This window comes from Geotrypetes seraphini, chromosome 3 (genome assembly GCF_902459505.1).
Source record: "Geotrypetes seraphini chromosome 3, aGeoSer1.1, whole genome shotgun sequence".
NCBI classification, from domain to species: Eukaryota; Metazoa; Chordata; class Amphibia; order Gymnophiona; family Dermophiidae; genus Geotrypetes; species Geotrypetes seraphini.
In genome coordinates, this window is record NC_047086.1 from 222,220,287 (window position 1) to 222,246,886 (window position 26,600).

At 43.9% G+C, this 26,600-nt stretch overlaps 1 protein-coding gene across 6 annotated transcripts in view; it reads left to right on the forward strand.

Annotated features, from left to right (window-relative positions):
- Positions 1–13,634, forward strand: part of NCKAP5L (NCK associated protein 5 like) — a 134,986-nt gene extending 121,352 nt beyond the window's left edge. For 5 of the 6 annotated variants that reach the window (XM_033937515.1, XM_033937516.1, XM_033937514.1 and 2 more), the window contains exon 13: positions 12,414–13,634. In XM_033937515.1, coding sequence (XP_033793406.1) covers positions 12,414–12,471 — 58 coding nt within the window. In that variant the 3' untranslated portion in view covers positions 12,472–13,634. The remainder of the gene's footprint in view (positions 1–12,413) is intronic. The other variant, XM_033937518.1, reaches the window with a different exon arrangement.
- Positions 13,635–26,600: the final 12,966 nt, after the last annotated feature.

The following is a 26,600-nucleotide window of genomic DNA, read 5'->3' on the forward strand; positions in this document are numbered from 1 at the left end:
GACGTCCGATTCTTCTCCCCCCCTCGGCGACCACTCGCACCCCCACCCCGAAGGACCGCCGACTCCCCGACAATATTGGGCCAGGAGGGAGCCCAAATCCTCCTGGCCACGGCGACCCCCTAACCCCCCCCGCACTACATTACGGGCAGGAGGGATCCCAGGCCCTCCTGCCCTCGACGCAAACCCCCTCCCCCCAACGACCGCCCCCCCCAAGAACCTCCGCCCGTCCCCCAGCCGACCCGCGACCCCCCTGGCCGACCCCCACGACACCCCCACCCGCCTTCCCCGTACTTTGTGTAGTTGGGCCAGAAGGGAGCCCAACCCTCCTGGCCACGGCGACCCCCTAACCCCACCCCGCACTACATTACGGGCAGGAGGGATCCCAGGCCCTCCTGCCCTCGACGCAAACCCCCCTCCCTCCAACGACCGCCCCCCCCCCAAGAACCTCCGACCGACCCGCGACCCCCTGGCCGACCCCCCCACCCCCCTGCCCCGTACCTTGGGAAGTTGGCCGGACAGACGGGAGCCAAACCCGCCTGTCCGGCAGGCAGCCAACGAAGGAATGAGGCCGAATTGGCCCATCCGTCCTAAAGCTCCGCCTACTGGTGGGGCCTAAGGCGCGTGGGCCAATCAGAATAGGCCCTGGAGCCTTAGGTCCCACCTGGGGGCGCGGCCTGAGACACATGGTCGGGTTTGGCCCATGTGCCTCAGGCCGCGCCCCCAGGTGGGACCTAAGGCTCCAGGGCCTATTCTGATTGGCCCACGCGCCTTAGGCCCCACCAGTAGGCGGAGCTTTAGGACGGATGGGCCAATCCGGCCTCATTCCTTCGTTGGCTGCCTGCCGGACAGGCGGGTTTGGCTCCCGTCTGTCCGGCCAACTTCCAAAGGTACGGGGAAGGGGGGTGGGGGGGTCGGCCAGGGGGGTCGCGGGTCGGTCGGAGGTTCTTGGGGGGGGGCGGTCGTTGGAGGGAGGGGGGTTTGCGTCGAGGGCAGGAGGGCCTGGGATCCCTCCTGCCCGTAATGTAGTGCGGGGTGGGGTTAGGGGGTCGCCGTGGCCAGGAGGGTTTGGGCTCCCTTCTGGCCCGACTACACAAAGTACGGGGAAGGCGGGTGGGGGTGTCGTGGGGGTCGGCCAGGGGGGTCGCGGGTCGGCTGGGGGACGGGCGGAGGTTCTTGGGGGGGGCGGTCGTTGGGGGGAGGGGGTTTGCATCGAGGGCAGGAGGGCCTGGGATCCCTCCTGCCCGTAATGTAGTGCGGGGTGGGGTTAGGGGGTCGCCGTGGCCAGGAGGGTTTGGGCTCCCTCCTGGCCCGATATTGTTGGGGAGTCGGCGGTCCTTCGGGGTGAGGGTGCGAGTGGTCCTGCCGGGGGGGGGGGTGTATCGGACGTCGGGGGGTCGGCCGGGCAAGAGGGCTTGGGCTCCCTCTTGCTCCGATCGTGGATGCGGGTGCGGGTGGGAGCGCGTGCGAGCGTTCGTTCGGGGTGGGGGTGCGAGCGGTCCTGCTGGGGGGGTGAATCGGGCGTCGGGCGGGGTGGGAACTATGTTTAAAAAACTTTTGTATACCGCGCTCAGGCATATAACGCGCGAGGGGGTATGCGCGGTACGTAAAATCACGTATAACGCGCGCGGTTATATCCGCGAAAATACGGTATGTATGTTTGTGCATAAGGGTTGTTGCCATATGCTGTTTTGTTTTCTGTTTGTAGTTACTACTGATGACCTTTTGGATGTCCTTTAATTTCTAGGCTTAAATTCTCCACATAAACCTCGCTCTTTATTTAGAGAATGTTACGCCAAAAAGTAGATGTCTGTTTTATACAGGAATCTCATTTGATGCCCTCAAGGGAGCACCTATTGTTCCATAAGAAATACAGGGGTATATACTTAGCATCCAATAGTTCCTCCCAAAGAAAGGTAAATGGGATGGGTATTTTGTTGTCCATCTCATTGCCTTGGCAGGTTTTAAACGCAGTGAAGGATCGTGTAGGTAGGTGTATACTAATGGTAGTTATGTATATAACCCCTTGAATATTTATGCCCCTAATGCCAATCAAGGAGATTTTTATGATAGCTTGTTTGAGCTCTTACTGACACATTCTAGGGGCTATACAGTATACTTGTAGGTGGTGGTTTTAATCTGACACTAGGATCCTTCCCTCAACTATTTCACCACAGTGGCCCCTTATGCCTGAACAGAGAGGCAGGCTCTTTGTAATTTTATTAAACAATGGGGAGAAAATTCACCCCTCTGGGAGGGATACTTATTATTCTTCTGTATATCATACATATTCATGCATTGATATGAGGTTGGGGGGCTGCAGAATTAGTATATCAAGTGAAATCATTATATATATGCCCTCATACCTGGTATGATCATGCCCCTATCTTATTCACCATGCATTCCTGAGAAGCACATGTTGGGGAAACGCTATTGGAGATTTCCAGATGGCTTGTTACTTGATCTGAACCATGTTAAGTACATTGGCAAGCAAATACAGCAATATTTGGAGTTTAATAACTTACCAGAGATTTCTTCTGTGACATTATGGTGGGAAAGGTTTAAAAGTGGTTTTACGGGGTGTGTGGGGGTTTGCAATAATATTGCTGCAGGCTTATGCTAGAAAAGATAAAATTCTCAGAGAGGAGCAACTTATGGACCAGCTGGCCACCCTACATAGGGACAAAAAGAGGGGGCTTGCAGACTCTTGCTTTTAGATCAGGCTCTTCATGACATTCAGCTCCAGCTCTGTGACTTGGAGTTGGGGGATATTCATACAACAACTTCACCTCACACACAATTTTTTTTAATTCGGCAATCGTTCCAGTAGGTTGTTAGCTCATCAATGGCAGAAAAAATACATCTCTGCTATCTGACAATATATTAATACATTCCAAATTTGTGGAATAATTTCAGGGGTTTTATAGACCTAATGAGATGCCCTCTGAGGTGGCTATATTGCATTTTTTTCAAGATATTCAATTACCTCATATTACTGAGTTGGATGTGCAATCTTTAGAACAATCTATCTCTTCTTCCAATGTTTTACAAATCATTAAGGATTTGCCTTTACGTAAGTCATCTGACTTCGATGGATTTACAAACAAATTCTATAGAACTTTCGGGCATTATTTAGCTCCCCTTTTGGCTAGGGTTTATAATAATATACCTTAAAATGCACTTTTTCCCCCTAAAAGTGAGTGGAAATGTCTGCTTCTTATGGAGCAAATATTGCAGTGTTCTCCCTAGCGTCGTGTAGACAACTTTTTACTTTGCTACGGAGGGCTGCCCCTGTTGTCCTCTGTGAACCTGGTACTCTCTACGTCAGACAATATTTCTTGAGCGCCAATATTTTGGCTTTATGGTTCTTTATACTCTGGGATTGCAGACTGACAGCTTATGGCCTATATTCTTGCGCTGGGTGAAGGCCTCGTTAAGTACATTAAGCCAATTTTGGACTGACCAGGGGGTGATACTTTGAGACACTTTGCATGAGGCATATGGATTGCTTAATTCTAAATCTTTTTATTATACACAACTTAGAGATTTACTTCATAAAAAAGGTAGAGACGAACTTTCCCTCCCTCTTACTTATTTGGAACAAGCTCAACAAATGCCTCCGCAGCAAGGCTTGATTTCTTCATTGTATTGAGTGTTGCTAGGGTGGACAAATCCTATAACGAATTATACAAGCCAATGGGAACAAGATATGGGTTTAACCTTATCTTCTGCCATCTGGAAACGTAGCTTTAGAGGGCTGTTGAAGACCTCTATTGCAAATAATAATGAATGAAAATGCTCACAAGTTATTATATAGAATGGTATTATGGCCCCAATGTTTGAATAAGATTTATAAAATGACTAGCCCATTATGCTGGAGGGATTGTAGTGAAGTAGGTGATTTCTATCATATTTGGTGGACATGTCTGGTGATACAGCGATTCTGGAAACACTTAATCAACACCTTTAATCTCATAACTGGGGACCTGTATCCTCAAGAACCCAAATATTGCTTATTACATGTGACACCCCCATATATATCTAAAGCTAGACTATCATTTGTTCACAGCCGGTAAAATGTTAATTGCAGTTCATTGGAAGAAGTATTTTGCACCCACTTTACTCCATTTACCCAATTGATGGAATATCTTGATCAGTTCTCTTTTTTACATGAAACTCAATCTGGCTTTAGACCTTTGTTTAGCACTGAGGACAGTAATTGTGGCTATCATAATTTGCGTTTCTTGTTTAGTAAGGGCCTTAATGCCTTGGTCATGCAATTTGATATGAGCTCTACTTAGTGAACTATGGGAAACTGTTACAATGCTTAGATGCAATTGGTATCAGAGGAGAGAGGTGTTAGACTGGTTTCGAGGTTTCCTGATGTCCCGCACCTATCAAGTACGTTTTAATTACGGTCTCTCTAATACCTGGAGCAATCCATCTGGCATGCCACAGGGGTCACCATTATCCCCATTGCTTTTCAATGTTTACATATCTTCTTTAGATATACAATTGACCCAGCTAAGGATAAAATTATTTAGCTACGCAGATGACTTTACGATCATTATCCCATTCGCTACCTATCTATCGGAAGTTACTCCTAAGGCAACAGAAGTATTAAATTCGATGGAGCAATGGATGACTGAATTCAGACTAAAGCTTAATTCGGAAAAAACAAAATTCTTTGTAGCTTCGCCACACCCGCTCAACACAAAAACATCATTGTGCATCAATAAACTTAGTTATCCTATTCAACCTACTATGAAGGTATTGGGTGTTACATTGGACCAGAGCCTAACCATGAAAGATCAGGTGGACTGCTTGGTTAAAATTCTGGTACAATCCTTTATATTGAGTCAACTTGATTACTGTAATATTACCTATTTGGCAATTTCCCAGAAGAATATGCGGTGATTACAACTGGTGCAAAATGCGGCGGTCAAGCTAATTTTTGGGTTGAAGAAGTTCGATCATGTAACACCTTCCTACCGACTTCTGCATTGGCTGCCGATGGAGGCACGGGTGAAATTTAAGTTCGGATGTTTTTGCTTTAAGGTACTATTTGGTTTAGCCCCTAAATATATAATGGAACTTTTCTCTCTCTCAGACATAAGAGAAGCTCACACTTGAATTTTGTTTCTCCACCGGTTAAAGGATGTAAATTTAAAAGACATCAACAACATCTTTTCTCACATCAGGCAGCACTATAGAGTAAAGATCTGGAACAGTTGCTTATGCCTACTACTTATGGGGAATTTAGGAAGCACCTTAAGACATATCTGTTCCTGAAGTATTTAGGTAACTGACCTGGACAATCTTACTCCACAATAATTGTTCTCTTGAGCTGTTAATCACTAGCTTTTAACTTTGTTAATTCTACTCAATTTCTAGTATCTTTTAATCTTTGTAAACCACATAGAACTTAACAGTCCTGCAGTATATAAACTGTTAAGCACAGTTACTTACCGTAACAGGTGTTATCCAGGGACAGCAGGCAGCTATTCTCACATATGGGTGACGTCATCAGCGGAGCCCGGATGCGGAAGCACGCAAGCAGACTTGCTTGAAGAAACTAGAAGTTTCAAGTCGACCGCACCGCGCATGCGCGAGTGCCTTCCCGCCCAGCATAGGGCATGTCTCCTCAGTTCAGATAGCTAGCAGAGAAGCCAACCAGGGGAGGTGGGTGGGTTGCGAGAATAGTTGCCTGCTGTCCCTGGATAAACACCTGTTACGGTAAGTAACTGTGCTTTATCCCAGGACAAGCAGGCAGCCTATTCTCACATATGGGTGACCTCCATGCTATCCAGAATGGGATGGTGGGAGTGTTGGCAATTTAGGAGAATAAATTTTGTAATACTGTTTGGCCAAACTGTCCATCCCTTCTGGAGAAAGTATCCAGACAATAGTGAGACGTGAAAGTAAGAACCGAGGACCAAGTAGCAGCCTTGCAAATTTCCTCAATAGGTGTAGATCTGAGGAAAGCTACGGAAGCTGCCATTGCTCTGACTTTATGGGCTGTGACTCTACTGTGTAGGGGTAATCCAGCCTGGGCATAGCAGAATGAGATACAAGCAGCCATCCAGTTGGAGATGGTACACTTAGAGATAGGATGTCCCAACTTATTTGGATTAAAGGAGACAAAAAGTTGAGGAGCAGTTCTGTATGGTTTGGTGTGTTCCAAATAGAAGGCCAAAGCACGTTTACAGTCCAGAGTATGAAGAGCTACTTCTCCAGGATGAGAATGAGTCTTTGGAAAGAACACTGGAAGAACAATAGATTGATTGAGATAAAATTCTGATACCACTTTAGGGAGGAATTTTGGTTGAGTACAAAGGACCACTTTGTCATGATGAAACACCATGAAAGGTGGATCAGCAACTAAAGCTTGCAGCTAACTGACTTGTCGAGCAGAAGTGAAGGTGATAAGAAACACCACTTTCCAAGTGAGATACTTCAGATGAGCCTTGTCAATTAGTTCAAATGGAGGCTTCATCAGTTGAGAAAGGACAACATTGAGGTCCCAAACCACAGGAGGCGGTTTGAGAGGAGGTTTGACATTGAAAAGTTATTTCATGAATCTGGAAACCACCGGATGAGCAGAGAGGGGTTTCCCTTCAATAGGTTGATGGAAAGCCGCAATTGCACAGAGATGGACTCAGATCAATGTAGACTTGAGACCAAAAGTGGATAAGTGCAAAAGGTAACAGAAGATAAGGAGGAATGTTGAGGCTCTTTATGAGAAAAACACTACATAGAAAATCTAGTCCATTATTGGTGATAGCATTGTCTAGTGGTAGGTTTCCTAGAAGCCTCTAAAACGTCTCTTACAGATTGAGAAAACTGAAGAGGAATTATGTTGAGAGATACCAAGCTGTCAGGTGTAGAGACTAGAGGTTGGGGGTTGGGATGAAAGAGAGACCCTTGACTCTGTGTAAGCAGAGATGGAAAAACTGGTAGAAGGTATGGCTCCCTGCTGCTGAGTTGAAGTAGAAGGGAGTACCAAGGTTGTCTCGGCCACCGAGGAGCAATCAGAATCATGGTGGCATTATCATTCTTCAACTTGACCAGAGTCTTGAGTGAGAGGGAATGGAGGGAATGCATATAGGAAGAGATTCGTCCATTCCAGAAGAAAAGCATCTGCCTCAAGGCGATGAGGAAAGTATATCCTGGAGCAGAACTGAGGCAGTTTGTAGTTGTGGGGAGCTGCAAAGAGGTCTATCTGAGGCATTCCCCACTGTGAAAAAATGTGATGAAGAGGCGAGGAATGGAGTGTCCATTCGTGAGGTTGCAGAAGACTCAAGTTGTCCACCAAGCAATTCTTCTCCCCTTGTATGTACACAGCTTTGAGGAAGGTGTTGTGGCAGATTGCCCAATCTCAAACCTTCGGAGCTTCTTGACAAAGGGAGGCAGATCCCATCCCTCCCTGTTTGTTGACATAATACATGGTGACTTGGTTGTCCGTCCGAATGAGGACTACCTGGTCATGAAGAAGATGTTGAAAAGCGTTGAGAGCTTTGAGGATCGCTCTGAGTTCCAACAGATTGATATGACACTGATGATCCGTACTGGTCCAGTGGCCTTGTGTACGGAGACCATCGAGATGAGCGCCCCAAGCGTAGGTCAAAGAATCTGTCATGAGGACCTTCTGATGGGGGGGGGGGGCGTTTGAAAAAGCAAGCCTCTGGAGAGATTGAAAGAGAGCATCCACCAATGGAGAGAGACTAGTTCAATGAAGGAGTGACTGTTATGTGTCGAGAAAGTGGGTCGCAAACCTGCATCCATTGAGATGCCAGTGTCCACTGAGGAATTCTGAGGTGAAGTCTGGCAAAAGGAGTCACGTGTACTGTGGAGGCTATGTGACCCAAGAGTACCATCATGTGTCTCGCTGAGATGGAAGAGCGGGAAGACACTATATGACAGAGTTGAAGAAGAGCTTCCAGACGTTGTTGTAGGAGGAATAACATAAGAACATAAGAATTGCCTCTGTCGGGTCAGACCGGAGGTCCATCGTACCCGGCAGTCCGCTCACGCGGCGGCCCCTCAGGTCCAGGACCTGAAAGTGCTCCTACCCTAAACTCTGAGTTGGACAGTGTCCAGAACAGCTCCGATAAATTGTAGATTCTGAGGGCTGAAGTTGGGATTTGGGAAAGTTGATTTCAAATCCCAAACTTTGTAGGAACTAGGTAGTCCGTTAGGTCGCTACAATAACCCCCTGAGATGTTGAATCTTTGATGAGCCAGTCATAGAGGTAGGGAAATACCTGAAGACCATGGTTCCTTAGAGCTGCTGCTGCTACCACTACCAGGCACTTGGTGAATACTCTGGGAGATGAAGCCATGCCGAAGGGCAGCACTCTGACTGATAATGCAGATTCCCCACCCGAAATCAGAGATATTGATGGGAGGCCGGATGAATGGGCATATGAGTATAGGCCTCCTTGAGATCCAGAGAGCATAACCAGTCGTTTTGCTCGAGAAGGGGATAAAGGGATGCCAGGGACAACGTTCGAAAATTTTCTTTGACCAAAAATTTGTTGAGAGCCCTGCGATCCAGAATGTGCCCGCAGATCACGTGTCTTCTTCGGAACGAGGAAGTAACTGGGAGTAAAATCCCCTGTTCTGCTGTTCCAAAGGAACTGGTTTGATGGTATGGAGATGAAGCAGAGTGGTCTGGGAAGGATTGGAAGGATACTCTCTTGGAGGAAGCTCTGGTGGAACCTGAGTGAAATGAAGAGAGTATCCTTCCCTGATGATGGTCAGCATCCAAAGGTCGGATGTAATTGTCATCCATCGGTGGTAAAAATGATGGAGACAACCTCCTATAGGGGGAAGAGAAGTCAGAGACAGAACGATGTTGTAAACAGTCAAAAAGGCTGTGAAGCCTTAGGTGCAGAAGAAGGTTGAGATTTTTGTTGCTTCTGAGGCTGCTGTTTCTTAGGAGGGGGGGCGAGTATAAGAACTCACCCTTGGAGCAAAACGCCTCTGGTAAATGGGAGGAGGATGTGTAGACTTGGCAGGAGTTGGCTTAGGCTTATGTCTGACAATAGAAGCAAAAGATTTTTCATGTTCAGACAACTTCTTGGTGGCTGCCTCGATAGATTCATCAAAGAGGTCATTGCCTGCACAAGGAATATTAGCCAAGCGGTCCTGAAGATTAGGGTCCATACCAATGGTACGAAGCCAGGCAAGGCAACGCATTGCTACAGAGCAAGCAGCTGCCTGGGCAGACAGCTTGAAGGCATCATAAGACGACTGAAGGAATTGTAATCTGAGTTGTGATAGAGAAGCAATGACTTGAAATTCTTGAAATTCAAAGTGTTTTTCAGTATCCAAATAACTCAAAAATTTAGGTAAAAGAGTTATGAGGAACTCAAAATAAGTAATAAAATGAAAATTATAATTAAGGACTTTAGAGGACATCATAGAATTTTGATAGAAGCGACATCCGAATTTGTCCATAGTTTTCCCTTCCCTTCCAGGAGGAACGGTGGCATAAACCTTGGAAGAATGATACCTCTTTAAGGATGACTCCATAAACAGAGATTGATGAGATAACTGTGAGCTGTCAAACCCTTTGCGATGGAAAGTTTTATACCTAGAGTCCAATTTGCCTGGAACAGCTGGAATGGTATAAGGAGTCTCCAGGCATCTGGCAATAGTCTGAGACAAAAGCTTGTGAAGAGGAAGCTTAAGTGACTCTGCTGGAGATTGAGGTAGATGCATGACTTCGAGATACTCCTTAGAGTATTTGGAATCAGCATCTAATTAAAGATCCAAGTCAACAGCCATCTGATGAATAAAAGATGAAAAAGATAGCTGATCCACCAATGCTTTGCCTCAAGAAGGACTCGAGGTCGTCGAGGCAGCCTGGGTCGAAGATGAAGCTTCGGCAGGAAAAAAGACATCAAAAGAATAAGGAGACTTGGACGAAGCAATCGAAACCTTTGCATCCTCGAGATGTGGAAGTGGAGACCTCGATCGAGGAGTCGGGGGTCTAGTCGAAGTAGGAGTAGATCGAAGCTTAGTTGAAGAGGGACGTTCTTTAGAAGAAGAACTATGCCTGGAAGTATGCCTCGATGAAGGCCTCGATCGTCGGTGAGAACGGTGCTTGGAAGCAGACCTCGAAGATCGAGGAGACTTCGCCTCGGAGACAGAAATAGCCGATGCCACCAAAGAATGGATAGGACTAGAGGCTGTATATCGAAGCTCCAGAGGCTTGGTGGAGGAACCTCGATGCACTCCCAAAGACTCTGCTCCTTGTATAGAGTGTGAGGATTCCTGCCAAGGCACTTGCAAAGATTCTACTCCTTGCTTTATGTGCTTAGAAGCCAGACCAGACACTCGCAGAGACTCTGCTCCCTGCAAAGAGTGTGCAAGCTCAGACTGAGGCAAAGGAAGTGGCTCGACCTTGTGGGAGTCTGCAGAATGCCCAGGCTGGATGAGAGGAAGAAGCTTCGGTCCCATATTAGTAAGAAATTGCATGAATTGCTTCTCCAACATGGTCTGGAAAGAAGCCAGCAAGGATGGATCCTCGTCTGAAACCGGACCACCTGCTTTGGCTGGAGGTTCCACCAAGGCAGTGTAAATGTGCTTCGACTTGGAAGTCTTAGGCATCTTAAGCACCACCGCTGGAACTTTCTGCTGAACTATCTGACCTGAGGATACAGGGGAAGATACAGCAGACGTCGTCGTGGAGAGAGCCACTGAAAACAATGAAGGTCTGATGAGGCTCGAGGTGGAAGCAGTAGAAGCAGGAGGAGTCTCGGTCAAAGGTGAAGCCGAGGTCACCATCAAAGTTGTGGGATCGGAGGAAGAATCCATCCCGAAGAGCTTCTCCACCAAAAGACGACGACGTTTAAGGGCTCGAGGTTGAAGAGTAGCACAGCGCTCGCACGACTTCGGTTGATGATCCGGCCCAAGGCACTTGAGGCACCAAAGGTGTGGGTCCGTGAGGGAAATCGCACGCTGGCACTGGCTACACTTCTTGAAGCCCATTGCTGGCCGGGACATAGGAGGAAAAACAGCTGCCGCAAAGTTGAAGCCCCTGTGCTGCGTCCGAGTGGCCTGCCCCGGTAGCCGAACAGACGAAAGTAAAATAATTTTATTTTATTTTATTTTTTTTTTAGAAATAAAAGAAAAATGAAAAAAACAGCGATTCGTGAAGAAAAAACCCCACAAACTGCGGTGTAGAGAAGGCACGAAGTAACAAAGTTAAACGCAGAGAGTCAAAGACGGACTTCTCAGTTCCGCTGAGAACTGAGGAGACGCGCCTTACGCTGGGCGGGAAGGCACTCGCGCATGCACGGTGTGGTCAACTCGAAACTTCTAGTTTCTTCAAGCAAGTCTGCGAGCTTCCGTATCCAAGCTCTGCTGATGTCGTCACCCATATGTGAGAATAGGCTGCCTGCTTGTCCTGGGATAATTATTATTATTATTGTTATTAATAAAACTGACTTTATTTATTTAATGTTAAAATTAACAGCTTTACAATTTGGGCGTTTGCATCTCAAGGTCTGGGACATTTATTTGCAGTGGAGAGAGGCCTCACCATTATTGTCTTCCTGATGCCAAATTTGGACATTCTCTTTGTTTTCTTTTTGATTCTTAGTGATTTTATTTGAGCTTATAAACTGCTATATGTAGTTTTTTTTTGGGGGGGAACCCATTCAGTTTCTTAGACTTGTGTTTGGGGTGTTGGGAAATTTCCTGATTTCTTGTGCTTATGACATACTATCTTCAAGTGCCTGTTTGCTTCTATTTTTGTGTATTTGTTTTGGGTATTAAAAAAATAAAACTTAAAAAAAAAAATTATTTTTGGGCCAAGAGTCCTAGCCTAGGGTGCTACTTCTATTTTGAAATTTCCAGCAAAGTGTTAAATTTCATATAAAAATAATAATTTTCTTTTTTTGAGCCTAAGCAACTGCTTGAATTTATTGTGGCAAAAGAAGGGTAGGTTGGTTATAACTAATAATAGCTTGCCACAATATTGCACATACCAGCTGTAGGTTCTATTCTGATTTAGTCTTTTTTTATATATCTTTATTCATTTTTAAAGCTCACAATAAGTGTAACATATAATACAATCATTTATATTTTAACATCACTTAATATATCGTCAAATTCTAAATTGCATTAAATATCCCCCCTCCCTTATACCCAACAGTTATTCATAAGCAAAAGAAATCATAAAATATTCCCCCCCCCCACCCCAGACGTGTATGATTTAGTCTTTATTTTTTCTTCATATTTTATTTCTTCTTGACCCCCTCATTTATTGTGGGCAAAATATGAGATTTTGGTTAACTTCTAGATGTTTTTTTTCTTTCTTTTTGCTGATCAGTATCTCGTCAGTGTAATATACTTGATTTGTAAAATAATAAGTTCTATAAATAAAAAAAATATTTTTGTCCCCAGCAGAGCTCCAAGGGAAGCCCTTCAGAGGCGAAAAGATCTAATGACATGTTGCAATTAGCACCCCACTTTTCCGGCAGCAGAACCCCCAGCACATCTGATGTGGGAGATGAAGGAGGAGCCGATATGAGGTCTACAGACACAGGCCAGGGACAGGCTGGATTAGAGAACTCAGAATCCTTAAGCGACTCTCTGTATGACAGCCTCTCATCCTGCGGGAGCCAGGGCTAGTGTGCCCTGGTCCCCTTGGCTGCTTTCACTCATGAAATCGTGGACATAGCCCAGATCTTGTCACAATAACAGAGCACCACTGTCGCTAGTTCAGGGATGAAAAACCTAAGACATGGTTCCTGTAAATGCTGCCTTTCTTGGGGATCTAAAGGCTGCTTTTACCCTGGTAGCATCTCCTCTTCCTATTTCAGGGTGTCTTGTTTAAATGACAAGGTTGATGACTGCAATGGGTTTTATTTTAACCAGAGAAAGCTGCCTTGTAAAGAAGCAGCTCAGAGTGCTATCCTATCAAAAGGAAAACCTGTTAACTTTTATTATGTTTTTAACAGCAACAGATGTTTTTCTGCTACAAGCAGATAGCACTTAATTTGCTACCATCAAGATATCTGTGAGACTCACTCCTCTCATCAAACAATTTGTCAGTATTGGCTCCTGTCCTCAAACACAGATGAGAGGCCTGCTGTGGTCCTACAAAAGCTGGACTCCACACATTGGTGGGCTGCTCTGTTACCACTAACTTTCCCTTGCCTCCCTCACTAGCCATATGCCTCTCCTTACCTGGTGCTGTTTTCCAGAACAAATTATTTTACATTTATCTCAGGTCCCTTCTGCTTCTGTATTCTATTCCTTACCTGCAGGAGTACCCCCTTGTCTGCAGCCTGGAGATATGCTTCTGTTGTTCACAAGCACTGCAGGCCCTTCACTTGGGTGCTGTCTGGTCCTCGGCCACTTCTCTGTCCTGAGGCTCATCATATGGTGCTATCTGACGTGTACAGCTTCATTTATAAACTGTTTTTCTCCCATTTTGTGCCTATGAAAAAAATCATTCATAAATCCTGCCAAGACTTTAAGCTTTCAGACTCTTATATTTGTTTCTTTTTTTGTTTTTACTGATGCTCTTATTTTTATTTATATAAGTTATTGTGAAACAGCCAGTTGTCTCTGCTTTTTCCTTTCAAACAGGAATTAAAGTGAATTCCCTATTAAACTGCATCTTTGCTGTGGTTGTATGACAGCATTTGAAACACATGTGCTTCCTCGTTCAGGTGGTAGATATCCAGTTTGAATATTTAATATGTAGTAAATTTATTTAGGAGCTACAAAAATGCAGATAGGCTTAAGAATAAGATTCACATGGAAGTCTATCAGTTGAGAAACAAAAAAAAAAACCCACTGTGGAGTGACAATGTTCTTGAGATGGACTTAATTGAAGATATCAAAGTTCCAAAGATACAATTAAGCAATCCACATAAAAATAAAATGATCCACATAAAATCCTAAAGGACCTCCTAGTCCGCTGAAAGTGTAGGACCCAACATGGTCCGCATTTCGACAAGATATCTTGTCGAAACGCAGACCATATTGGGTCCTACACTTTCAGCGGACTAGGACCTTTAGGTTTTTATGTGGATCATTTTATTTTTATGTGGATTGCTTAATTGTATCTTTGGAAGTTTGATATTTTCAATAAAGTCCATCATCATTCCACAGTGTTTTTTTGGTTTCTCTTGGACTCTTTTTCTCTGTGGATTCCTTGGGGTCAATTCTCTCTAGTTTAGTCTTTCAGTTGAAGTAACAACATAGTAAAATATTAATTTCTATAAGAATCGGCACTGGAACTTATGATTCAGATTAGCTCCTCTGCAATAAAGGCAGCATATACATTATGTGTTCCTGGCTTTACATTAAAAATAATTAAGGGTATGTATTTGTTTCAAGATGAAATGTAAAATGAATGAAACAAGGTGTTTTGTTTGACAACTAAATTAATTTTTTCCATGAACAAGGATGTCAGCCATACTCCAAAGATGGAATAGTTCTGCTAATGCTTAGAAAAGCTTAGAAAGGTCTTTGAGCAAGTATAGGTCATCATCCCTCCCCCATTGCATTGGCCACCCATTTCCAGTACTTTCATTTCATCTACCATACCTGTGTAAATGTTTACTATGTACTCGATATTACTACCTTTCTCAAAACAAAGCCATTAACAGTAACATTTAATAAACTGTAAATGGAAAGGAACAACAAATATGACAGGAAAAGGGAAATCAGAAAATGAAGAATAATAATAAAAGTCATTAGCTATTCATAGTGACCGGCCATAGTCAACCTGTTGTCCCAACCTTGGAGAGGTATTTTCAATGTGGCTCAAAAACAGGGATAGAAAGGTTCAGTGTGAGGATAAAGACTGAGAGTATTCCAGAGCATAACAGTACCCCCCCTCAAAGCACTGTCTTGTGGATTTAATTTGGAAATAAAAGATGGACGGGATCATAATACAATGTTTGTGTATGGAGTGACGAGCTCATGAAGGGTATGATTTGGGAACAGAAATAGTTTGGGGAGCCAGTACAGAGGATCTTATGGGATAATGTTAGAATTTTATGTTGGATGTGATATGAGACTGGGAGCAACTGGTGTTTGAACAGGAGGGGGAGAACACTATCAAAACGTTGTGCACATGAAAGACGTATGGCCTAATGCAGTTGTTCCTAAGCCTGTCCTGGGGGACCCCCAGCCAGTTGGGATTTCAAGATATCCCTAATGAATATGCATGAGGCAGATTTGTATATAATCTGCATGAGGCAGATTTGCATATTCATTAGGGTTACCTGACTGGCTGGGGTATAACCACTGGCCTAATGGATGGATTCTTTCTTGCTCTCCTCAACTATTCACTCTTACCAACTTGCAGGATCTCGTGGGCCCATACTCAACATGACCAACACAAAAAGATTCAATAAATGCCCCTGATGTGGCAAGAAGACTCCCACAATCGTTGCCTCTGGTGCCTCTCGTTCCCACCATATGCAGTCTTACCATCGCTACATAAGAATGTTTCCCTAGACGTAACATGTGAGGAGCTATGTCCTTCAAGATTACCCCTCTGGCTGTGCTACCTCAGATAAGGCCTACACTGCCTCCAGTCATGCCACCTCTCATAAGCTCTCTGCCACATCCAGTCACCATCAAGGCCTCAACTTCATCCATTCAGGCCCCTTCTGACATAAGAATAGCTATACTGGGTCAGACCAACAGTCCATTTAGCCCAGGATCCTCTCTCCACATTGGCCAATCCAGACCACAGGTACCTGGTAGAATCCAAATAGTAGCAACCTTCCATGCTACTGATCCCAGAGCAAGTAGTGGCTTCCCCCATGTCTATTTCAATGGCAGATTATGGACTTTCCTCCAGGAACTTATCCAAACCTTTTCTAAACCCATCTACGTTAACCACTGTTATCTTCTGGCAATGAGTTCCAGATATTACCTTTTCTTTAAGTGAAAAAAAGATTTCCTATTAGTTTTAAAAGCATTTCCCTGTAACTTCAAGTGTCCCCTAGTCTTTATAATTTTTGATGGAGTATTGATTCACTTGTACCCGTTCTACACTACTCAGGATTTTGTAGACTTGAATCATATCTCCTCTCAGCTGTCTCTTTTCCAAGCTGAAGAGCCCTACCCTCTTTGGTCTTTCCTCGTATGAGAAGAGTTCCATTCCCTTTTTCATCTTGATCACTCTTTGAACCTTTTCTAATTCCGCTATATTTTTTTTTGAGATACAGCGATCAGAACTGAATGCAATACTCAAGCTGAGACCACACCATAGAGCGATACAGAGGCATTATAATAATCTTAGTCTTATTTAACATCCCTTTTCTAATAATTCCTAGCATCCTGTTGCTTTTTGTCTGCCGCTGCACATTAAGCAGAATAGTTCACCATATTATCTATGGTGACACCTAGATCTTTTTATTGGATGCTGACCCCCAAGGTAACTATGATTTGGATTATTCTTCCTAATGTGCATCACTTTGCATTTGTCTACATTAAATGTCATTAGCCATTTGGATGCCCAGCCTACCATTACCCTAAGGTCTTCCTGCAATTTTTCAGTCTGCTTGTGTTTTAACAACTTTTAATAGTTTAATGTCATCTGCAAACTTAATCACCTCACTTATTCCAATTTCAAAATCATTTATAAATATGCTAAATACCACTGGTCCCAGTAAAGATCCCTGGGGCACCCCACTATTTACCCTCCATTGAGAAAAATGGCTATTTAACTCTACCCTGTGTTTTCTGTCCAATAAAACCAATTCTTAATGCACAACAGAATATTGCCTCCTATTCCATGGCTCTTTAATTTTCCCAGAACTTTGAAAAGCTTTCTGAAAATCTAGATGCACTACATCAACCAGCTCACTTTAATTCATATGTTTGTTCACACTATAACAGGCTGGGTAGGATTTCCAGGAGGCTTATCCACACTAGTGCTGCCCGATTCAGGAAAAAAAAATTTCGATTCGATTCAGCCTACTGACTTGGTTTTTCGATTCGATTTTCCTGCCCAATTGAGTGTTTTTTTTTCCAAACATCCTGGTGGGTTTATTTTATAGCCTCTTCACCCCCTTTGCCTTCTCCTAACCACACTGGCGCTGTGGTGTAAACAAAATAAACAAAAAGACTTTTCCTCTCTCTCTTAAATCCTAGCCCACGTTTGCGGTCTAACACCAGCTCTTGCAGGATACACGTTTCAAATCTGACATATTGTAATTACAAAATGGAAAATAGAATTAGTTTTTCTACCTTTTGTTGTCTGGTCATTATTCAAATCTTGTTGGTCCCAGGCTCTGGTTGTCTTCTGATAACTTGCTTGCCAGGGTCTCCTTCTTTCTTCGTTCTAACCATCCATCTGCCATTTCTGTCCTCCCCTTCAATTTCCCTTCCCTCCTCCGGAGATCTGGCATCTTTCTTTTTTTTCGTCTCCTTCCACAGATCCAGCTTTTCTTAACTACCCTTTCATCCAGCATCTCTCCCTCCTTCCCCCACCACCGCAGGGTCCACCATCTCTCTCCCTCTCCTCTATTTTTAGACTCATTATTTCTTCCCCCCAAAGTCCAGCATATACACATCTCTTTGAACCCCCCTTCCCTTCCTCCCTGTACACCAGGGCCCGTCTTTGCACTGCAGTGCTTTGAGCTGTTTCCTCTGCTGCGGTCCCGCCCCTCTTCTGACGTCAGAGGCAGGATCATAGCAGAGGAAACGGCTCAAAGCACTGCAGTGCAAAGATGCTGTAACCGCGATCTTCGGCTGCAGGCTGAAGCTGTAAGGTAAACGGTTCGGGGAGGCCAGGGGGAACACAGAGGCCTTTCCGGGAGGGGGGGTGCACAGTCTTTCGGGGGAGCAGTCCTTCAGGGAGGCCAGGAGGGACGCTGGACGCAGCACTTCCTGACTGACCCTCCCTCCTCACCCTCTAAAACAGGTGCGGCAGCAGCCAGCCAGCAAAAGCAGCATTGCCGCTCCTGCTTTAGGGAGCGAGGGGAGAGCGTCCGAATCGGGAAACTGATTTTTTTTTTTAATTTAAATCGATTCGAATCGGGCAGCACTAATCCACACACATACAGCCAGGGCACACTCTAACTGAACAAGAATTTTTATTATTCAGATTTACCTCACACACAATTAACACAACTCAATAATTCAGTGGCATACCTTAGCCATGTAAGAACACTTTTTCCTTTAACGATCTCTCCTTCACTCAATGGAGTCACTTTGCTTCCCTGGGCACTCTCTCGGGCCATGGCTAGGGACAGTTGGAAGTCTCTCTTTTTTTTCCCAGGGCTCCTCTCAGGCCTTAGCTAGGGGAAAACTTCTTTCTTACAGAGCTTCCTTCTGAGGACCTCTCCTGAATAACTCTGAGCTAGGCATATATCTTTCTCCCTGCCTGAGTCCTGCCCCTCTGACTCAGCGGGGCTTTATTACTTCCTTAATGAGTTTCAGCATTCGGGGACAAGTAGTTCCCCCATATTCTGACCAGGGGTATAACCAGGGCTGTGGAGTCGGTAGATTAATGTTCCAACTCCGACTCCATAGCACTGGTTAATTTTCAGATCGTTAAAATGGAATGTCAAGTTGAGAGAAATGAGCATTTTAGACACCACCTTCTTTTTGCTTTTAATCAAGGTTCTAAGGCCGCAGAAGCTGCTCGCAACATTTGTGCTGTGTATATAGTGGGTGCTATAGCTGAAAGAATCGCTCGTGATTGGTATGCCAAGTTCAAAAATGGAGTCTGTAGATAAATGTTCCGACTCCAACTCCTCAGTTTTTTGTACTTCTGACTCCGACTCCAGGTACCCGAAATTTCCTCCGACTCTGACTCCACAGCCCTGAGTATAACTGCAGCTTCTTGTACAATCCCACTTTATTCCAGGACCCAGGGGGTTGTTTATCTCCTGCCAGGGATCTATAGGAAGCTTCAAACATATGAAGCTTTTACCCCGTCTCTCACACTCTACCACTGAGCATGCTCCTTCTGTATCTTTAGTCTTAAATTGCTACAGGCCAAGCTAAAGGAGCTTATCTTTTCTGTTTCTTTCAGTACTTTTCGGTCACAGTTTTGCCCTCGTGCTGTGGAGGTTCACTGTGGGGACATCCTTACTGCAGGAGATCGCAGACTGTTGGAGAAAGTATGCTTCTGGGGGGGGGGGTCCCTGCTCTGCAGTAAGCCCTCTGGACAGCCTGCACATCAGATTGGGGCTCCAGAGTCTTTCCCTTGGGAGCTAGTTCACCCCAGGTCTGTCTGCTAGAAGGTGTAGCGCAGGCTGGGTGGTTCTGTGGAGGCGTGACCGGGATCAGAGCCAGATTACATCCCTCCGACAGGTATCCAAGGGTGGCAGAGGTCTCCAGCCATGGTGGTCAGATCGGTGGGGCAGTCAGAAAACTTGAAATCCAGATTTCCAATTCCCTGAGGCTAAGGATCTCCCTGTATGCTGTGTTCAGCTTTGCCTGCAGTTTCTATCAGACAGCAAATGTAACAGTGAGTAAAAGGCTGACAGCTTGAATTAGTGATTTTTTTTTTTGGGGGGGGGCTTCAAAAGGGGTTTTTGGGTGGTTTCCCTTGCATGCCCTACCCCTCCCCACCTCTAAAATCCCAAAATTGCCATTTTCTGATGGTTCCTGTACTTTTCCCAGGCGATTTTTCTTCAAAATCAGCACCCGCACTGGCCATCTTGGATTTTTCCTAATTTATAAGTAAAGTAAAACTGTGGATTGCAAGTAAGAACATAAGAATTGCTGTTGCTGGGTCAGACCAGTGGTCCATCGTGCCCATCAGTCTGCTCATGTGATGCTCACACTCAATTCAGAGCGTTTCAGCTAATGAAAAGCCTTCTTCGGGGGACAATGTTGCTGTTGTGCCACTATGGAAAAAAAGATATAATTAAAACACATAGTTCACACCTACAAAAAATGTATGGCAATAACCATTAACTCGACGCAAATCAATTTAAAAACTCTTACTTAAATGACTAACTCTATATTTATTTAACTATATAAACCTTCAATCGGTAAAATAACTGGACTAAACTAAAATCATTGAGAGCTCCCTCAATTAAAACGAGCAAAGTCGCTTAGCCTCCATGAATGTTCATGTAGACCTTCTGCACATTCCAGATATTCCAACAGTAAAGTAACTACAACGAATTCGGATTGCCACTCTGAATTGAGTTCATGATCTCCCCAACGTTGGCTCTGGCTGGAAAGCCACTAAGATAAGTGTTGTTGCTCTTGTATAAAGTATATATTCAGAATATCAAACATATTGATGAAGTTTAATAACTTCAAAATTGTACTCCCCATTCAGTTAGTTGGATTTTTAATCATTTCAATCAATAAATATTTTAATAAATTTATAAAGAAATAAATTTATGGGTAGGAAGGAGGTTTTGAAGTAGATGATTATATCATATGCTTTCAGAATGAAGACTTGAAATAACATCTAGGTTATAAGAGGTCTCTTTACTGAGAATTGTGCATATTTATGGTACTTCAACCTCATCATAGAGTCTGGGGATGAGTTCTATCTTTAAATTAGGTTACTGTTTACATGTTAAAAATAAGTGGGTTAATAAATTAAACCATTCACAATTTAAAGTACTCTAGGTGCAAAAGAAAAATTATAATAAAGGTAGTACAAGTTATCCTAGACCCCCATCTGGCTAATTTGTACACATTGAAGTGTGGGTTGGATAATTTATAAATTGATCCATGTTGGTAGTTTGAGTCTTTATCCCATGGCAGATGGTTTTAACAAGCACTTGTTTCTCTGATGGGGGCACAGGTCACCAAGCGCACATCTCTTCCCAAAGATGGAGGGGTAGTCCTGAAGGATGTTCAGGACCGATGCGTGGATTTCATCCTTAAACGTCTGTTTGACTTGGCTGTGGCTGATGTCAAAGCAGTGACGGTGTCATCCTTTGTTGCTCAGTCATGTCATTCCAAGCTGCTCCTTGATCTGACAATGTGGTGCTGTGTGATTTGGATTTTCTCATCTCTGGAGTGGATTACATGGCCTTGTGTGACATTTTGAAAGTATTTGCTAAGCTCGAAGGATGCTCTGGATCCATCAGTGGTCTGGTGATTCTTCTTCTAAGACCACACTGAGCAGGTTGCCCTTTAAAGGCAAGCTTCTGTTTGGCCTGGGTCTGGATAACCTTATGGCCAGTGTTCAAGATCGTAAACCCAAGACGTTGCCTGGGAGCTGGTACCGCCCTTTCAGGAGTTCAGGGCATTCTAATTTTTGTCCCTGTCGGCATTCTAATCTGTACTCCACGTTTTCCTCAGGACAGCAGTCCCCTTTGTCTGCCAGACCACGCTTCAGCGGGACTAACAATCAGCAGTCAGCAACAAGATGGCCGGCAGCTTCCGCCAAGAAACAGTTCTGACGTCAGGCCGCCATCTCATACATGCATTGGGGGAAGATTATTTGCTTTTCTGGCAGAATGGGAGACCATCACCTCCAACCGCTGAGTTTTGGAGGTCCTCTGCTATGGTCACAAATTGGAGTTTCTCTGTCCTTTGGAGCAGGTGTGTTTGATGGATCTCACAATTAAGACGGTCTTCCTTGTGGCTATCACTTCAGCCCAGAAGGTACTGTCACTTTAAGCTTTAGAAGCGTTAAGACTGCCAGCACCACACACAAGACTGCCCTTCCAGTGATGCCAATCTGGAGCATGCATATTAGTGTCTATACTCAACTGCAGGATAAAACAAGTAAGCCAAGTGTGATCAAGCTATATAGAGAGGCTTGAAACATCGACAAGAGACATAAGAAGAAAAAATGTGCCAAAATAGGCCGAAAAGAAAAAGTGCTATGGTGTGTAGTAGAGTATAAGATTCAGCACAGAAATCTATAAAGTGCTTAAGAGAAGCCATAAGAATGAAAAGTTAATAGGATAAAGTTACTTGGTACAAACATTCAGCCTATTTATAAGTCATTGACTTTTTATCATCATTTTTCTAGAATGCTCAAAGCATATCTGCTTAAGGCTCTTAGGACTCCACAACACTGTGCCAGACCTGGCTTGGCTAATCCTCAAAGCAGTGGGTTGAGCCAGCTGTAGCCCTTCTTTGAGGCACTTTAAGCTCTGATTTTTAATTACTTGGAGTAAACATTTGGTCTATTTATAGGAAGTCATTGACAGTTTATCATTTTTTTTTTATATTGCAGAAAGCATATATACTTTTCACAGTTAGCATTTTACATCATCACACCTGCCCTTCCTCAAAGCAATGGGTTCAGCCAGCGGTAGCACTAATTCTTGCCATACTTTAAGTTCAGGGTGAGTTCCTAAGATTCCTCATTTCTCAAGGCATATGCAAATTAGGCTTCTGTCATTCAGTTTCTTCATAAGCTGAAGCAGCTCTTTTTAATCGTTAGGAAAATTCTGTGGAACAGCCACCATACATTGAATAGGACGTAACTGTGTCATCTTCAGGCCTGTCCTCCATTATTAGCTGTTAATCAGCATTCAATTCAAAGCCATCAAATTCATCATTTTAATACAAAGTAGCTATATTCCCATGTGTTAACTTCAGGCACGTCTTCTCCAGACTATCCCATCTTCCTACTATCTGTTATCTGGAGGTCTCTAATGCAGATCTGATCTCTGATTTACAGCCCTTATGCCAGACACACTTTAAACTTAGTCTTAGCTACTTGGAGCAAACATTTTATTTGTAGGAAGTCATTGACATTTTTTATTCTAGAATGCTAAAAGCATATCTACTTAAGGCTCATAGGACTCTACAACACTGGACTGGGCCTGACTAATCCTCAAAGCAGTAGATTGAGCCAGCTGTAGCCCTAATTAATTTTTTTATTAGGTATTTATATATTGTCTATCAAGGTTATGGAAGTGGTTTATGGTCAGGTACTCAAGCATTTTCCCTAGCTGTCCCAGAGGACTCCCAATCTATCTAATGTACCTGAGGCAATGGAAGACTGAGTGACTTGCCCAGGGTCACAAGGAGCAACATGGAGTTTGAACCCCCAACATCAGGGCATGTGAAGCTGTAGATCTTAACCACCAGGCCACTTCATTCCTCTAGGCCAGAGTTCCACAAACGGTCGAGCTGCAGCACACTTATATATCACTAAACTCCGTTAGGATTCTAAGCAGTTTACAGAAAATATACAATAGGGTGCATTAAAATTATAAGTAAAATAGGTACTTAGAAATTCCCTTACTGTCCCGAAGGCTCACAATCTAACTAAAGTACCTGGAAATATGACAATTAGTAGAGTAATGAAGAAATAAAATAGAGATAGACAAGAAAAAAAAATAAGAAAATAAACATTCTAATAAGACTACAATGATCTAAAGGACTTTGAAAGGCTGAAAAAAATAGGGGAGATATGGATAGATGCAGAAGGGAGGAACCGTTAAACAATAGAATTCTGATCATATAATAGAATAGAACATATGATCAAGAAACTTTTATTTTACTTTTGCAATTATGATAAACATATCGAGGGCCTCAAAATAGTACCTGGCGGGCTGCATGTAGCCCCCAGGCCATGAGTTTGAGACCACTGACTGATTTTTTTTTTTTTCTACATTGGAATAAATATAACTTCTGTGCCACATTAGGTTTTTAACAGCTTTCTCTCCAAGGGCATCTATCTAAATCTGCTTTTATACTTCAAATTGACATTTGCATAATTACAATAAAATTCATAGTTTACTGCCACACTCTACTATAGATGCCCAAATGTGTCACCATTTTGTTACTACAAGTTTGCGTCTTTGGGGAGGTCAGTTCTTTGAAGAAGGCATAGCCTTCTAATAGACTGTTTAAATTGGTGCTCGGAGAAGCTTTTGAGGGTTGAGAGGCCATCTGGTACCTTTTGACTCTTCAGGGCACCAGTTTTCCCCACCCTTATGACCCCCACTCAACCTCCAGAATATAGCCTGTATAGTCCCAGTGATAACAGAGCTTGAATTTCCTAGAGCAATAGAATTCTGCCCCATCCTTCATCAGGGTGTCTAATTTATACCTGTCTTAGATTCTCTCACTGTGGTTGCTTGTGATTTTATTAGTATGTATTTAATAAGTGTTTCTAAGTAACTGTTAACAGTTAAGGCATTCTTCTTTATCTCTGTAACCAATTCTTGTAGCTAGATGGGTTTCTCCTCTTTAGCAAGATGATGGCAACAGCAGCATGTTCCTTGCCGACACTAGCTAGCTTGCAAATATACATAAAAGTACCATCACACAATATACAAACCCTGAAAAAAAGAAAAAAAAATTAGAGGGAACATTACTTTTTACCTCCCAGTTTTCTCTGTATGTATATTTTTGGGGAGGGTGGCGGTGAGAGGGAAGCAGGCAGGCAGCTCTTGGTCAACCATTCTTGGCCCAGCCTCAGATGAGACTGCCTCTCCAGCTAGCAACATGTCTTAATTGGTAGATAAGCATTCCAAAATACAATAGAGGCAGTAGAACAGAATGTCCCAAATTGTGGACCTACATCGTGTCACAAACTTGCACTTGGGATCACAGCTGGGTGGTTTCTTTTTATGTTTATTATTCTGCAGGAGAGGGGGGGGGGGTGACAATATTTGTGTTCATGGGTCACAGCTACAAAAAAAGTACAGTAATAAGAACTACTATAAAGACTTAATTTACAGAAAGACCTCAATGAGCCACAGGAAAAATTCTTTGAGAAATCAGCAGAGTACTACAGCAAACACTAATATACTTAAGACAGCACCACCCTACAATCTACCCAATAATTTAGTTATTTCAAAAATCTCATTTTTCAGACAGATGTACTAGAACTCTAGGATCTCCTGCAAAGGTGATTATTAACTTATCTACTGGAAAAGAGCTTACTGGGGTGAGACATTCTAGACAGTAGGGTTATTTCCATTTAGCCAAATGCTGCAGAAGGAATCCACTCTTGATTTTTTACTCTGCCTCGGTTATACTTCGCTGGACTCGTTACACTTTCCCCTCCAAATCTGCAGATTCTGTTATTCACGATTTTAAAACAAAAAACCCCATTTTAAGTTTTCGGGCTATTTTAAGCCCTCCCTTAAGCCTTACCTGGTGTCTAGCGGGTTTTCAGGGCAGGAGCGATCTTCCCACATTCCTGCCCTGTGCAGATCGCTCATAGGAAATGGCTGCCTTGAGCTCCCGTAGTTTCTCGAGACTACGATGGGAGCTCAAGGCAGCCATTTCCTATGAGCAATCTGTACAGGGCAGGAGCGTGGGAAGATAGCTCCTGCCCTCCAAAAATAGTTAGACCACCAGGTAAGGCTTAAAGGGGGGCTCACAAGGTTTAAAATACCCAGGGGAAGTAAGGGATAGGGGCAGAACCGGTCCAAATATTATTTGCGGTTTTTTAATATTCACAGGCTGGCTCTGCCCCTAACCCCCATGGATAGAGAGAGAAGTGTACCTCCACCTTCAGTTAATACCCAAGCACATACAGACACCCACTACACAGGAAGTAGAGGCATCTGTAGTAATAGGCTCAAACATGAACGAAACAGTACCAATAGCTGCCAGCATAGGCTTCAAAGGAGTTCAGAAATTACTCCCCAATAAATGGAAACATATATACAAGTTCTTCCCATCCCCCAAGGGCTGACAGACATCCAAGAATCAGCTTGGAAAAGCATAAACAGACTTGAAACTAATCAAGTAAAGTCAGGGCAGGAGTCTAAAATATCTCACTTATCTACTGGAAAAGAGCTTATTACAGTAAGTACATAATCTCCTTTTCCAGTGTAATAGGTAATACATTCTAGTCAGTAGAGACATGCAAAAGCTGTCCCCAAAAAAGCTAGGGTGGGCTTGCTATGCCAACCCATAAGACAGAGTCCTGTCTTGCCACCATATCCACTCAGTTCAACTTAGCAAACATGTGAAAAGACAACCAAATTGCCACTCTGCAAATTTCAAAGGAGAAGGCTCTTGCTTCGGCCCACAAAGAAACCACACTTCTGATAGAATGTGCCTTGATGGAAATAGGAGCAATTTACAGAGCACCCTCCGGAGAGACAAACTGCTCCGAAGCGAGAAAGCACAGTTACTTACCATAACAGGTGTTATGCAGGGACAGCAGGCAGATAGTCTCACGAATGGGTGATGTCACCGATGGAGCTCCTGTGCATTGTCACTCTAAGTGATTAGAAAGTCTGCGATAGCCCGAACCGCGCATGTGCGAATGCCTTCCTGCCTGACATAGCTGGCTTATCTTAACTGAGGGACCATGCGCCCTAAGAAGCCGAGGTGGATGGGATGTGCGAATATCTGCCTGCTGTCCCTGGATAACACCTGTTACAGTAAGTAACTGTGCTTTATCCCAGGACAAGCAGGCAGCATATTTTCATGAATGGGTGACCTCCAAGCTAACAGAGATAGGATGGTGGGAGTGTTGGCCTAAGAAAATAAATTTTGTAATGCAGATTGGCCGAAGTGCCCATGCCATCTGGAGAAAGATGGCATGGGCACTTCTCACAGTAGTGAGAAGTGAATGTATGAACTGAGGATCAGGTGGCAGCTTTACAGATTTCCTCAATGGGCGTAGATCTAAGGAAAGCAACAGAAGCTGCCATAGCTCTAACTTTGTGAGCTGCGACATGACTCTCCAGTGCCAGTTCGGTC